Raw genomic sequence first — 14,877 nt, forward strand, 5'->3', positions numbered from 1 at the left:
ACCAAAAAAAAAAATCTTGTTGGGATTAATTAAATGAATCTGACAGTGTTAATACATAGGTCATTTATTATCAAAGGAGAAATGTTATCCAAAGTAAGCAATTGTAATACTGTATGAAAATATTTTTATATACAGATATTGTGTCAAAATTAAATATACACATTCCATTAATTAAAAGGCCAACATATATTATTCTCTTAAAAATATACTTCCCAAATTGCAAACTCATGTAGACAAATTTTATTACACATAAATGACAAAAGTAACCCAGTGCTATGGTTTAGCATCCTTAGAGCAGGTGACTTTCTGCTTTGTGAAACTGTTCTTTAATTTTAAAACATCTATAATATCATTTATCAAAGGCACTGTATTATACATTCATGTCTAACTACATCTCTTAATATCTTTCAATCACCTTGGACTCCTTTATGCTATGGCTTCTTTACATGACTCATTCTCATGGGCCTTATCCATATCTCACCATTAACTCTGAAACATTTCCAGCACAGACGACAGCAATTTCCACTCTCATTGCAGTATACTGATGCATAATGGGCATAAAGCTATATATTTTGGTAATAATGAAATGTTAATTTTTAACCCTCATAACCTTTATATACTTCACAGAATTTATATATCTTTTATATATCTTCTTAAGATTTTAAACACATTTAAAAAATATTATTGCAACTAATACCTTACATGGATTGTCTTAAACTGTTCAGAATTGATACCGATTAATATATGTCCTCATACGTGTGAAATAGTTTTGTTGATTGCAGCATTTGGTTTCCATTGTTTAGGTCCATCATCTGGTACTACAGTAAGGATTTCTCAGTTGCTGTAATCTGTTTTAACCAGGATGCATTCAGTAACTTCCAGGAGGCATTCTGCCCTCAAAAATTGCATGAGCAGATAGATTCTTGGAGGATACAAATAAAGCTCAAGGTTTTATATTGCTACTCCATATTTTCAATGTTCTGTAATGCCCCTCAAAATTTTATTCCAACAAGTTTTTATCTTTTGTAGTAGTATCTTTAGGAAACACAGGTCATTCTGTTTTCTCTGTTCCTTTAAAGATTTATTCTCTTCCTAGAGAAATATATAAAAAAAAAGGTTTTAAGTTCACATTTTAGTAAAAATACACATTGCAAAACATTCAATCTGTTTCCACTATACTAGGTTATACTAACAATTTCGTAATTAAAAAGAAGAATCTTGGGACTTCCCTGGTAGTCCCAGTGGTTAAGACTTTGCCTTCTAGTATAGGGTGTACTGGTTCGATCCCTGGTTAGGGAGCTAAGATCCTATGAGCCTTGTAGGATCCTTAGCTTGTGGCCAAAAAACCAAAACATAAAAGCATTATTGTAGAAAATTTAAAAAATGGTCCACATCAAAAGAATCTTTAAAAAAGGAGAACATTGAATGACATTTTTTAAAATTATGGTTCCTAGCTGCAGTCATTGATGTGTAGGATATACAAGGTTGTTATGATTTAAAATTTAGGATTAAAGAGCTATGTCAGGTGGCCACCATTTTTACCAGTGCAACATAAGTGGACATAAGAGCACTGTTTAAACTTTTGTGAGACAAATCTGTACATTATTCAACTGAGTGTTTTTTTTTTCCAATGGAAAAATATTTTTATGGAAGAAATAATACTGAAAATATTCAGTTTATTTTGGCAAAGATGATTAGTAAGGATATATCCTTATTAATATATATATATCCCAATTAAGTTTGTTCCCTAGTCTTCACTAGAGAATGGAAGATGCCTGCCTCATAAGCTAGCTTTCCTACTCTGTCAGAAATCTTCAAATGGGCTACCTGTACAACCTACAGAAAGTGGAGAAAAAGACACCTGATGTAACAGACGTAGAAGAGAGTAGCTGTGTGTACCCTCAGTTATATTTTCATGAGTCCCAGAGATGTGAACTCTGGATGCCTGAGAAGTGAATTACTACAGGGTAATTTCTTCATTTCAATAACAACCAATTATTAGGTGTTTTCTAGGTCAGGTACTGAGCTCAGTGCTATACATATATTATTTCATCTACTTAGTAACTATAAAATTGATGATTTCACTTTTCACATTTGAGGAAACTGAGATGCAAACAGGGTAAGTAATCTGCCATGGTCACATAGTCAAGTAAATGTAATAGATTGGGTCTTGAGCTTGTTTGTCCTATTTTTAGTTTGGTCACATTCAGATTTCTTTCAATTATATATTTAGTAACACTAACACATACTCTTAATTCATTTAAAAAATTAGAGGACAGATGTCAAAGGTAAATATGAAGGAGGATTTCTAATATTCTTTGTATTGAGGATCCCAGAACTTTTTTTTTTTTTGAGGCAGGGAATATGACTTTATTTTGAAAGTCAGAAGACCAAGAAGATGGCTATGTCAAAAATCTTCAAAAGGGCTACCTGTACAACCTACAGGAAGTGGAGAAAAGACACCTCAGATGTAACAGACATAAAAGAGAGCAGCTCTGCGTATCCTCAGTTATATTTTTGTTAGTCCCTGAGATGTGGACTCTGGATGTCTGAGAAGTGAGTTAATGTCTCAGAATTAACTAATGTCTCAGGGTTTGGATGCAAGATTCCTGAACAGAACAGAGAGCGAGGGGTGGTGAGGAAGTAAAATAAAAAAGTCATATACCAAAATATCTTTAAAAAGTATAAACTGAAGTTTATGTGACTAGCAGACTTGAAATACATAGACATGAACATTTCATGACTTTTCTACGTAGACCAAGACTAAACATTCATTAAAAAGACAAATAAACATGATTTTATGTCTGTAATTTCAGGCACACAGGTGTTATCTCCTTTTTCTAAACTTTCTTTCCAAATCCCCTTAGCCAGAAGCACTCCGTATATTGATACTACTCATTTCAACTATTCCCCTTTAAGTTGGAATACCTAGGGCTTCCTGAGTGTCAGGGTGTGCAGACTCACTCTGCTTCTCTAAGAGGAGTAAGGGATTTCTATACTCCTATCCTGGGCTGAGAAGATCTCCTGGAGAAGGGAATGGCAACCCACTCCAGTATCCTTGCCTTGTAAAATTCCATGTACATAGGAGCCTAGTGGGGCTACAGTCCATCGAGACACAGAGTCAGACACGACTGATGACTAACACACACAGAGTGGTCAAATAACGTAATAATGGAAATGTGAAAAAAGAATCTGTCGCTGTCATGAACCAGGTGTGTGTATTTTTCCATGCCTCATTCTAGTTAATATATCATTGTCGCATTTAGTGAAATATTCTTTTTCATTCATAAATATTTTGCATATTGCTATAATTTTGGGTAACAATCTAATAGAATGTGTGTACATATAATATAGAGTATTCATGTCCTATTACACGTATACAGTATATAGTGTATGGGCTTCCCTGGTGGCTCAGTAGTAAAGAATCTGCCTGCCAATGAAGGAGACATGAATTCAGTTCCTGGGTCAAGAAGATCCCCTGCAGAAAGAAATGGCAACCCACTCCAGTATTCTTGCCTGGGAGATCCCATGGACAGAGGAGACTGGCAGATGACTTAGCAACAAAACAACAACACTAATATATTGTATAATCTGTACGATTAAAATAGATTTAAAAAGGGTCCTCATTTTTAATATGCATTTCTTTACTAAGGTCACCTTTTTAATTTGTATCTTGTTTTCTAGTTTATTTTTTTCTATATAGTTTGGTCATGTCCTTTGCCTATTACCTATTGAGGTTTTAATTTTCTTTTTAAAAAAATCAATGCTCTGACATTTTCCCTAGCTTCTTTAATTTTAAAATAGTGGTTTTTAAAAATGCAGTTTAAAGAGGTCCAATTTCTAAGTGGTATCTCACTTCTCCTTTACCAATATTATAATGACTATTTTCAAAACCAACCATTTATAAAAGGAAACAATTCAAAGAGAAACATTCAGAAATTGTTGAGCAAAAAGCTGATAGGAAAGATGTTTGCCTTCACATTGGCCTCTGCCAGTTTGCATGGTCTCCAGCCCACGTGTGCTCACAAGCTGTTAGTCGTGTCCAACTCTTGCGACCTCAGGGACTGTGGCCTGCCAGGCTCCGCTGTCCGTGGGATTCTTCAGGCAAGAACCTAAAGTGGGCTGCCATGCCCTCTTCCAGGGGGTCTTCCTGACCCAGGGATCGAACCCACGTCTCGTCTCCTGCGTTGGCAGGCAGGTTCTTTACCACTAACGTCACCTAAGAAGCCCCCTCATGCCTGTAGACAGTACCAAACTACTAAAATGACAACATAGAACATGGAGTTGGGAAGAGAGGTGCACACTGGCTCCAGCCCACCACCCAAAGGTTACAGAGCGCTGCTCTGAGGCCTGGCCTTACGGCCCTCCTGATTCATTTATTTTGAAGGCTTGTCATGTATGAGGACTTCTGCTTTGTTGTTTCCTTAACAGGGCTGAGCTGTATCAGGATGCTGGAGTTATTTCAAGCTGTTGAAGGCAAACATCTGGAGGGTGTGGTAACTCTTACCAAATTCTTAGTGGGTTGAGCTTCACCCAGGGAAGGTGGTTTTCTTCCTTTACCCTTAAAAACAAAGTCATATTTATAATATTGATTATTAGTCCTTAATTACTCCTTCCATTATTATAACTGCTAAATTTCATATTACCTTCAGCTCATGTAATCTACTTGAGAATCTAAATTGTTAGTATGGCAGAATACTAATTTCATTTAGAAATATTATGAAATATCAGAGAAAAGGGAGAAACAAGAAAGGTTAGTCCTCCAAATAACCTAGACTCATAATTTTGCACATGTGTCCAGCACTGTGTTAATTGCTGTGAGATCTGAAAAACAAACATGGAATGGTATACTAACAGAGACAAAACTAGAATTTCAGTCAACATGAAAATGATATTGCACTAAGTTGTTAAATCCTAACCATAAATTTTATTAAACTTTACCCATCAGAAGCAAGATGAAATATACAACAATAAAAAGCTTGTAGCATGCCTGACTCATGAAGAAAATTCAATGTAGTTAACCATCTTTAATATCTTGTCTTCTCATTACAAGAAAAAAGTAGATTGTATCAGTTAATTTTGTAACCATTTTAATATCAAGATTTAAATTTTCGTGTTATTTCTCTCTCTAAAATTAGTTGATTTTGGAACATGGTCATCCATGCAAAGTTCCTCACACAAGAGAAAGAATTGCAAACATACAGCATACCTATGACCTTTAACCCTTCCTATTCCAAGAGGTGAGATTGCTAGTTTGCTCTGCATTCTTTTCAGTTAAGCCCTGACTTGAAACTTATACTCAACATAAGGCATTACTAAGCAATTGCATTTGTAAGCAACATGAAATGAACTTCTCATTCCTGCATAAGATAGTACAGTAACTCTCCTGTATTTGTAGGGGGATTGGTTCTGGGACCGTGGTGGATACCAAAATCCAAGGACAGATGCTCAAGTTCCGTATATAAAATAGCATTGAATTTGCTTATCACCAGGCACATCCTCCTGTAGACTTTAAATCATCTCTAGATTACTTATAATACCTAATACAATGTAAATGCTGTGTAAGTAGTTGTAAACACAATGTAGGTGTTGCATAAATAGTTGTAAATGTGGCTTGACAAATTTTAAGTTTTGCTTTTTGGAAGTTTCTGGAATTTTTTTTTTTTAATATTTTTGATCCACAGTTGGTTGAATAAGAGAATGCAGAACCAATGGATATGACAGGCTGACTACTTTTTTAAATGTCATCCTCCTTATTTTTTTGTTTTTTAAGTGTAGAATAATTGCTTTACAGTGTTGTATCAGTTTCTGCCAAACAACGTGAATCAGTCATAATTTTATATATCCCCTCTCTCAGAAGCCTCCCTACCCCTTCCCATCCCACCCTTCTAGGTCATCACAGAGTGCCAGACTTGGGCTCCCTGTGTTGTATCGAAGCTTTCCACTAATTACCAGTTTTACACATGATAGTGTATATATATGTCAATATTACTTTCTCAATTAGTCCTTCCCTCTCCTTCTCCTGCTGACTGTACTTTAAATCATTTGTTATAAGTAAGGATTAAGAGCTGAAATATAAGCTCTTCATGAATCTTAAACTTTGCCTTGAAGAATGTATAGATAGAACAGGAGAGATCAAGTATATAGAAAACAGAACAGAAGAAATTCTATATAAGAAATTAACATGAGTAAGTGGACAAGATTGGAAATAAGCTTGGCAAAAACACCACCAGGAGGAGGCTGGCTTGCATGAAGTAAATAACCATGATGATAAATGACATAGTCCAACTTATTAAGGTCCAACATGTATTTTCATCACTGTCTGTAGGGCTCAAGGACAATCATGACATTTTACCTTCTGTGGGCAATTACTAGTATTAAATTTTTTTTTAAAAACGATCCTTTTTCTATCATAAAACTGTTAAATATAAGATTAATTTTTTTAATATGTATTTTGGCTTTATATGGCAGCTGGTAAAATTCCTAAAGAAAGAGTAAAGTAATAATAGTAATAATAAAAATTTATTGAAGCTTTTTAGTACAAAGCAGGCATTCCAGATGGCTCAGTGGTAAAGAATCCACCTGCAATGCAAGGGATACAGATTTGATCCCTGGGTCAGGAAGACCCCTTAGAGGAGGAAATGGCAACCCACTCCAGTGTTCTTGATGGGATAATCCCATGGATAGAGGAGCCTGGCAAGCAACAGTGCATGGGGTTGCAAAGAGTTGGACATGACTGAGCTCTCATGCATGCATGCTATATGCATTATATCGTTTAACACTTAACCTTTTCAGCATCCTATAATGCAGATACTATATTTTTCTCCACTTTGCAGGTGAAGAAATTGTTGTCTAGTCCCAAGATAATGTCTTCCAAATTTTGTTTTATTGGTTATATTTCATAACTGCTAATAGATAAGTAGAAAAAATTAGCCCTGTACTTATCAAAATTATTGAGGCAAAAAAACTGAAAATTGTTGGACATAAATACACTCAAATTTTATATAAAAAGATATTTGTTAAATGATGAATTTTTATAGGTTCTGAGTTCTTACAAATGTGTACATAAATGGATTAAAATTAAGATATTCTAGAAATAAAAATTTACCATCCTCGTCACTAGCCTCCTTGAAAGTTACTATGGCAATGTGAAGTGAAAGCTGCTCAGTTGTGTCCAATCTTTGTGACCCCATGAATTAGGCAGTCCATGGAATTCTCCAGGCCAGAATACTGGAGTGGGTAGCCTATCCCTTCTCCAGTGGATCTTCCCAGCCCAGGAATCAAACCAGGGTCTCCTGAATTGAAGGCAGATTCTTTACCAACTGAACTATGAGGGACGCCCATGGCAATACTATTTATTATTTTCTTTCATTGATTTGTTTTCCTTTTTTAATTGTAGTTGATTTACAGTGTTACCCTTCTTTATTTTTAGTCCCCTTTTATAAATGACTTCTTTGCCCTAGTCAAAAGAGGAATAGGTACTTTACAAGTTGAAATTTTCCTCTTCTAGAATTGAGTAAATGCATTTTAGTTTTCTTATAAGCACTTGGATTTCTCTGCTAATGCTTATGATCATCAGAGAATAATAGTATCCTATCACGGGAGGAGTTTATATTTTGGCTCAAAGTAAATAGTCCTCAGCTTACCTTGCTGGTGCAGTTCAGCAGTGTCAGTGTGCCCTGTGAAACTGTTGATAGGTGAAGCTTGAAATCGTCACTGATATTCATTTTAAGGAATTGCTTCAACTTTCGAGCAGCACGATTTAAAAATGAAGCTTCCTATTATAGAAAAAACATCAGAAGGGCTGTGGTTCAAATAAAATATTAAGAAATAATAAGCTTTTCTAAAGAGCCTAAAGCCAGAACTGTATTGCCAAATAATGCCCCACCTCCACCCCACTTTTCTTCTATTCCAGTTAATCACATGACTGATGAGCAATTAAACTGAACCTGTTTAGCTCCCAGGTGACAGCCTAAAGTGCCTAGAACTCAGTTTAATGATTATGTGACTTTTTAAACTCTCTTTTCTTTGTTATGTATGATCTTATCGCTTATGAGTGAGCACATAAGTTTATTCAGTTTTAAACAAGATAACTAAAGGAGAGCGCTTCTGAAAGCAGCAGTAATAAAAGGTATGTGTGATTTTTATTATTATTGTATTTGCCCCTTTGGAGATATGGATGAATAACTGGCAATAATAAAGGGCCTATTTTCCTAAAACAAGTGTTTCAAATACTTTAAGGAATTTTTTTTTAGGAATTTATGGATACACTCAAATGCCATGAGGTTAACTCAGTTATTGTGAGTTTCGAAAAGACTTGAATAGCACACTAGTTTCTGAAGAAAGAGATGACACAAACTTTTATTCAAAATTCTGTAAATTGTAACATTATACCAAATAGAGGAGGTAATGATTTGAAGATAAGAAAATATTGAAAGAAAAAATTTTAAAATGCATACAACTAAATTATGCCCATCAATTATGTGTGTATATGCAAGCAATCATTCTGACAAGCATTTTCCTGAATAAATGTTTCAGGACTGAGATGTGTATCTTTGAATTCAGCAGTTCTACTGTTTTCAAGGTGAAAAACACAATGCTAAAATTGAAAGGAATATTTATCAAATAAGTATAGGGCAATTTGTAAAATAAAAGTATGAAAGACCACAATATAACAATATATCAATGGGAATTGTCAGGTTAGAACCAAAAGACTATGTCATTAATAATCAGTATAATAAACAGATACAGGAAATATAAACTTCTATGATATCAAGCTCAAATGACATATAAACTCCAAATAATTATCATTACCTTATTATCATCACATGAATGTTTTTTAAAAAAGTTAGGTTCGTTATTCAGGCAATTGCTATCAAAGTTTATCATGTTGTCCTGTAATAAATAATATAAAATAATATGGTTAAACTGGGGACCTTTCTAGTATGTTGTAATTATAAAAATAACAATGTTATGATATTTGGTATTTATATGTGCATTTTTAGGAAAACAACCTGGCTCAGCTGACTAGGCAGGAAGAATAATTTTCTATATTTGAAGAATAAACGAGTATATACACAAACCCTTAAAAAGAGCTTCCCTAGACTCCATAGCTTAATTCAAAAAGTGAGAGAAACTGGTTCTTGGGAGGGGGTAATGAAAGTATCTATTATAGTAGTTCTACTATATAGGAGTTGCACTATATGGGAGAAGGGAATGGCAACCCACTCCAGTATTCTTGCCTGGAGGATTCCATGGACAAGGGAGCCTGGCAGACTGCAGTCCATGGGGTCAAAAGGAGTCTTTCACTATATTGGAAACACTATAAATTTTGAAATCATGAAGTTGAGATTAATTTAAGCAGTTATTTGGTCCAGTTTCCTGACACAATCAAACAGCGACAAAGGGAATTAAGAATAATTTACTTGACAGAGTGAAGTTGAAATTCATTCTACAACATTTTAATCCGGTTGGCGATGTTTGAGGTAGAATTTTGCTGTGAAAAAGTGAGATTGAATGTGTGTATTGTCATGTAGGAGTGGGAAGGCAGACTGGCACATTCTCATTTTTCTTATCTAAGGAATTTCTTATCTTTCGAAGGTGGGGATTACCTGAATCCAGAATACAGTTGACATATTAGAATTTCCTAAGGATTCAGATTCTTTTTGCACAGGATTGGACTAGCTCTGTCCAGCAAACTAGCAATTCCATCATAATCAAAGCTGCTATCAAGCAATCTTAAGCTATGTGTTGTCATCAAAGAAACAGACAAAACTTGGAGTAATGGCAGGATTTAATCATGGGCTTCTAATCTTCATCTGCCTCTCAGAAAAATATGCATTAGTCTTCTCACCTGTGAAAAGCATAAATAGTCTCTGCGTTTATCCTGACTTTAAATGTATATATTATCTATTTTGCCTGTAAGAATTATACAGCCTGAACATGTAATCATTCATTTAACCATTCAGCACTTCCTACAGGTCAGTATACAAGGTTCTCTGCCAAGCTTAATGGGAAAACAAAGATTTTTAAAAAAAAGTTGCATTTTTTTGTGCCATTTGATATAAAGGGCAGATGCTGTATTGCTTGACACTTGTACATCATTTCTTATGTTTGTAAAAGTGTGCTTATATAAACAAGATTTATTAGCACCAACCATCCTAGTCATTCTGAAAATAGCTCAAGTGCAAACAGATATATTTTTCTATAACTATCCTCATGTTGCCATTATATTAATACACATTCCTGAAAAGATAGTGGAGAATTAATGTTCTCCAACGTTCTCTCGTTTTCCTATTGACTTATATTTAACCTCAAGAAGGACAATAAATCATTCATACCTTTCTCTCTGATAAGACATGCACTTTGTTTTTGCCATGTTATTGTTTAGTTGCTAAGTCATGTCGAACTCTTTCACGACCCCATGGACTGTAGTCTGCCAGGGCCTTTTATCCATAGGATTTCCCAGGCAAGAATACTGGAGTGGGTTGCCGTCTCCTTCTCCAGGGGATCTTCTGACCTAGGGATTGAACCTATGTCTCCTGCATTGGCAGGTGGATTCTTTACCACTGAGCCACCTGGGAAAACCTTGTTTTTGCCATGCAATGCCTCCAAAAAAAAAAAAAAGGTTAAAAAATATGCAGCCAATCTGTATGACATTTTTCAATTTACCAAATATTATAATATAAAATAGTACCTATTTCTTTGAGCATTTTAATAAATTGTGAGACATGAATATTTGAAAAGCCATATTGGTTAAGCCACTGCTCCATGTATTAAACAAGACTCATTTTTGGCAGATACAGAAAGGTAATGTTGTACCAGGTGATTTGTTTGTCAAATGTTTGCAGCAGTAGATAAAACTGTTACTTAAAAGGTTGACATAAAAGGCTGACTTCTATAGAAGTCACAATTATAACTGAATGGTTAACTTTAGTTTGCATTTTATGAATAAATTTAACATAAACATAAATGAGTAACAACTACAGTTGCATTCTGCAGTTGTTTTCATTTAAGCCCTATGAAAAAGATGGTTCAGACTAAGATTTATAGAATCATAGAGTTGGAAAGAAGCTTACACATCCATCTTTCGATCTAGAAAATAGCAGAATTACTTTATCAGTAATAGTTTATTAAAGGGATCTTGACGTACTTGAATATTCATATTTATTATGAAAATGAAAAATAAGAGACAATCCAAGATCACCTTGACTATGAACTCAATATTCTTCAGTAAAAACATTATCTATGTTGTTCCTGAAACACCTTATGTCCTTTCCATTTGTAGAATTACATCTTTCATTGCAGCACAGTTTTCTTCTATCTTGGAAAGTTTTCTGTTGCATTCATATCAGTCCCTTCCTCAAAAACAATAACTACTTACAAAATTGATTTCTATTTCACTTTTTCTTTGTATATTTTCTTTGATGTTTTTTTCCCCAAGGTTCACTTTTGTGCGGTTTTTGCCAACATGCCTTCGATATGCCTATTCTAATTGGACACTCATGGTCACATGTGCTCTAAGTGAACTACTGTCTATTTACAGCCCACTGGAGAAGGGAATGGCAAGCCAATTCAGTATTCTTGCCTTGAGAACCCCATGAACAGTATGAAAAGGCAATATGACAGGATACCAAAACAGGCACTCCCCAGGTCATTAGGTGCCCAATATGCTACTGGAGATCAGAGGAGAAATAACTACAGAAAGAATGAAGGGATGGAGCCAAAGCAAAAACAATACCCAGTTGTGGATGTGACTGGTGATAGAAGCAAGATCCGATGCTGTAAAGAGCAATATTGCATAGGAACCTGGAATGTCAGGTCCATGAATCAAGGCAAATTGGAAGTGGTCAAACAGGAGATGGCAAGGGTGAATGTCGACATTCTAGGAATCAGCGAACTAAAATGGACTGGAATGGGTGAATTTAACTCAGATGACCATTACATCTACTACTGCGGGCAGGAATCCCTCAGAAGAAATGGAGTAGCCATCATGGTCAACAAGAGAGTCCAAAATACAGTACTTGGATGCAATCTCAGAAATGACAGAATGATCTCTGTTCGTCTCCAAGGCAAACCATTCAATATCACAGTTGTCCAAGTCTATGCCCCAACCAGTAATGCTGAAGAAGTTGAAGTTGAACAGTTCAATGAAGACCTACAAGACCTTGTAGAACTAACACCCAAAAAAGATGTCCTTTTCATTATAGGGGACTGGAATGCAAAAGGAGGAAGTCAAGAAACACCTGGAGTAACAGGCAAATTTGGCCTTGGAATGCGGAATGAAGCAGGGCAAAGACTAATAGAGTTTTGCCAAGAAAATGCACTGGTCATAGCAAACACCCTCTTCCAACAACACAAGAGAAGACTCTACACATGGACATCACCAGATGGTCAACACCGAAATCAGGTTGATTATATTCTATGCAGCCAAAGATGGAGAAGCTCTATACAGTCAACAAAAACAAGCCCAGCAGCTGACTGTGGCTCAGATCATGAACTCCTTATTGCCAAATTCAGACTTAAATTGAAGAAAGTAGGGAAAACTGCTAGACCATTCAGGTATGACCTAAATCAAATCCCTTATGATTATACAGTGGAAGTGAGAAATAGATTTAAGGGTCTAGATCTGGTAGATAGAGTGCCTGATGAACTATAGAATGAGGTTCGTGACATTGTGCAGGAGACAGGGATCAAGACAATCCCCATGGAAAAGAAATGCAAAAAAGTAAAATGGCTGTCTGGGGAGGCCTTACAAATAGCTGTGAAGAGAAGAGAGGCGAAAAGCAAAGGAGAAAAGGAAAGATATAAGCATCTGAATGCAGAGTTCCAAAGAATAGCAGGAAGAGATAAGAAAGCCTTCTTCAGTGATCAATGCAAAGAAATAGAGGAAAAGAACAGAATGGGAAAGACTAGAGATCTCTTCAAGAAAATTAGAGATACCAAGGGAACATTTCATCCAAAGATGGGCTCGATAAAGGACAGAAATGGTATGGACCTAACAGAAGCAGAAGATATTAAGAAGAGGTGGCAAGAATACATGGAAGAACTGTACAAAAAAGATCTTCACGACCCAGATAATCATGATGATGTGATCACTAATCTAGAACCAGACATCTTGTGATATGAAGTCAAGTGGGCCTTAGAAAGCATCACTACGAACAAAGCTAGTGGAGGTGATGGAATTCCAATTGAGCTGTTTCAAATCCTGAAAGATGATGCTGTGAAAGTGCTGCACTCAATATGCCAGCAAATTGGAAAACTCAGCAGTGGCCACAGGACTGGAAAAGGTCAGTTTTCATTCCAATTCCAAAGCAAGGCAATGCCAAAGAATGCTCAAAGTACCGCACAATTGCACTCATCTCACATGCTAGTAAAGTAATGCTCAAAATTCTCCAAGCCAGCCTTCAGCAATACATGAACCGTGAACTCTGACGTTCAAGCTGGTTTTAGAAAAGGCAGAGGAACCAGAGATCAAATTGCCAACATCCGCTGGATCATGGAAAAAGCAAGAGAGTTCCAGAAACACATCTATTTCTGCTTTATTGACTATGCCAAAGCCTTTGACTGTGTGGATCACAATAAACTGTGGAAAATTCTGAAAGAGATGGGAATACCAGATCACCTGACCTGCCTCTTGAGAAATCTGTATGCAGGTCAGGAAGCAACAGTTAGAACTGGACATGGAACAACAGACTGGTTCCAAATAGGAAAAGGAGTACGTCAACGCTGTATATTGTCACCCTGCTTATTTAACTTCTATGCAGAGTACATCATGAGAAACGCTGGACTGGAAGACACACAAGCTGGAATCAAGATTGCCAGGAGAAATATCAATCACCTCAGATATGCAGATGACACCACCCTTATGGCAGAAAGTGAAGAGGAACTAAAAAGCCTCTTGATGAAAGTGAAAGAGGAGAGTCAAAAAGTTGGCCTACAGCTCAACATCCAGAAAATGAAGATCATGGCATCCGGTCCCATGACTTCATGGGAAATAGATGGGGAAACAGTGGAAATGGTGTCAGACTTTATTTTCTGGGGGCTCCAGAATCACTGCAGATGGTGACTGCAGCCATGAAATTAAGACGCTTACTCCTTGGAAGAAAGTTATGACCAACCTAGATAGCATATTCCAAAGCAGAGACATTACTTTGCCGACTAAGGTCCGTCTAGTCAAGGCTATGGTTTTACTTGTGGTCATGTATGGATGTGAGAGTTGGACTGTGAAGAAGGCTGAGCGCCGAAGAAGTGATACTTTTGAACTGTGGTGTTGGAGAAAACTCTTGAGAGTCCCTTGGACTGCAAGGAGATCCAACCAGTCCATTCTGAAGGAGATCAGCCCCTGGGATTTCTTCGGAAGGAATGATGCTAAAGCTGAAACTCCAGTACTTTGGCCACCTCATGCAAAGAGTTGACTCATTGGAAAAGACTGATGCTGGGAGGGATTGGGGGCAGGAGGAGAAGTGGTTGACTGGGGATGAGATGGCTGGATGGCATCAAGGACTCGATGGACGTGAGTCTGAGTGAACTCCAGGAGATGGTGATGGACAGGGAGGTCTGGTGTGTTGCGATTCATGGTGTCGCAAAGAGTCGGACACGACTGAGCGACTGATCTGAACTGAAATGATTCTCATTGGCAGCTACATAACTGATGGCTCCCTCCTTTCTATTCTTCTTCTATTTTGTTGATATGGGATTAAGGATTGGGGTTTTGACATAGAAAAGCAAGAATTAGTCTCATGGCTTACTACTCTGCTCATGAACTTGGTCCCTACAGAATATTCTTCCATTTCTGATTATCACTATTACAACCCACTCATGCCCCCAAATCTTATGACATAAAAAGATTCATTTGGAGGACCCTTTGAAAAGTGA

The 14,877-nt window shown here is 36.5% G+C and overlaps 1 protein-coding gene across 1 annotated transcript in view; it reads right to left on the reverse strand.

Annotated features, from left to right (window-relative positions):
- Positions 1–972: 972 nt before the first annotated feature.
- IL7 (interleukin 7) overlaps positions 973–14,877 on the reverse strand; it is a 59,161-nt gene continuing 45,256 nt past the window's right edge. The window contains exons 3-6 of the mRNA XM_052651928.1: positions 8,815–8,895; positions 7,647–7,778; positions 4,508–4,561; positions 973–1,092 (exon numbers count right to left, since the gene is read on the reverse strand). Of these exons, the coding sequence (XP_052507888.1) occupies positions 973–1,092; positions 4,508–4,561; positions 7,647–7,778; positions 8,815–8,895 (387 nt within the window). The remainder of the gene's footprint in view (positions 1,093–4,507; positions 4,562–7,646; positions 7,779–8,814; positions 8,896–14,877) is intronic.

This window comes from Budorcas taxicolor, chromosome 14 (genome assembly GCF_023091745.1).
Source record: "Budorcas taxicolor isolate Tak-1 chromosome 14, Takin1.1, whole genome shotgun sequence".
Classification (NCBI taxonomy): domain Eukaryota; kingdom Metazoa; phylum Chordata; class Mammalia; order Artiodactyla; family Bovidae; genus Budorcas; species Budorcas taxicolor.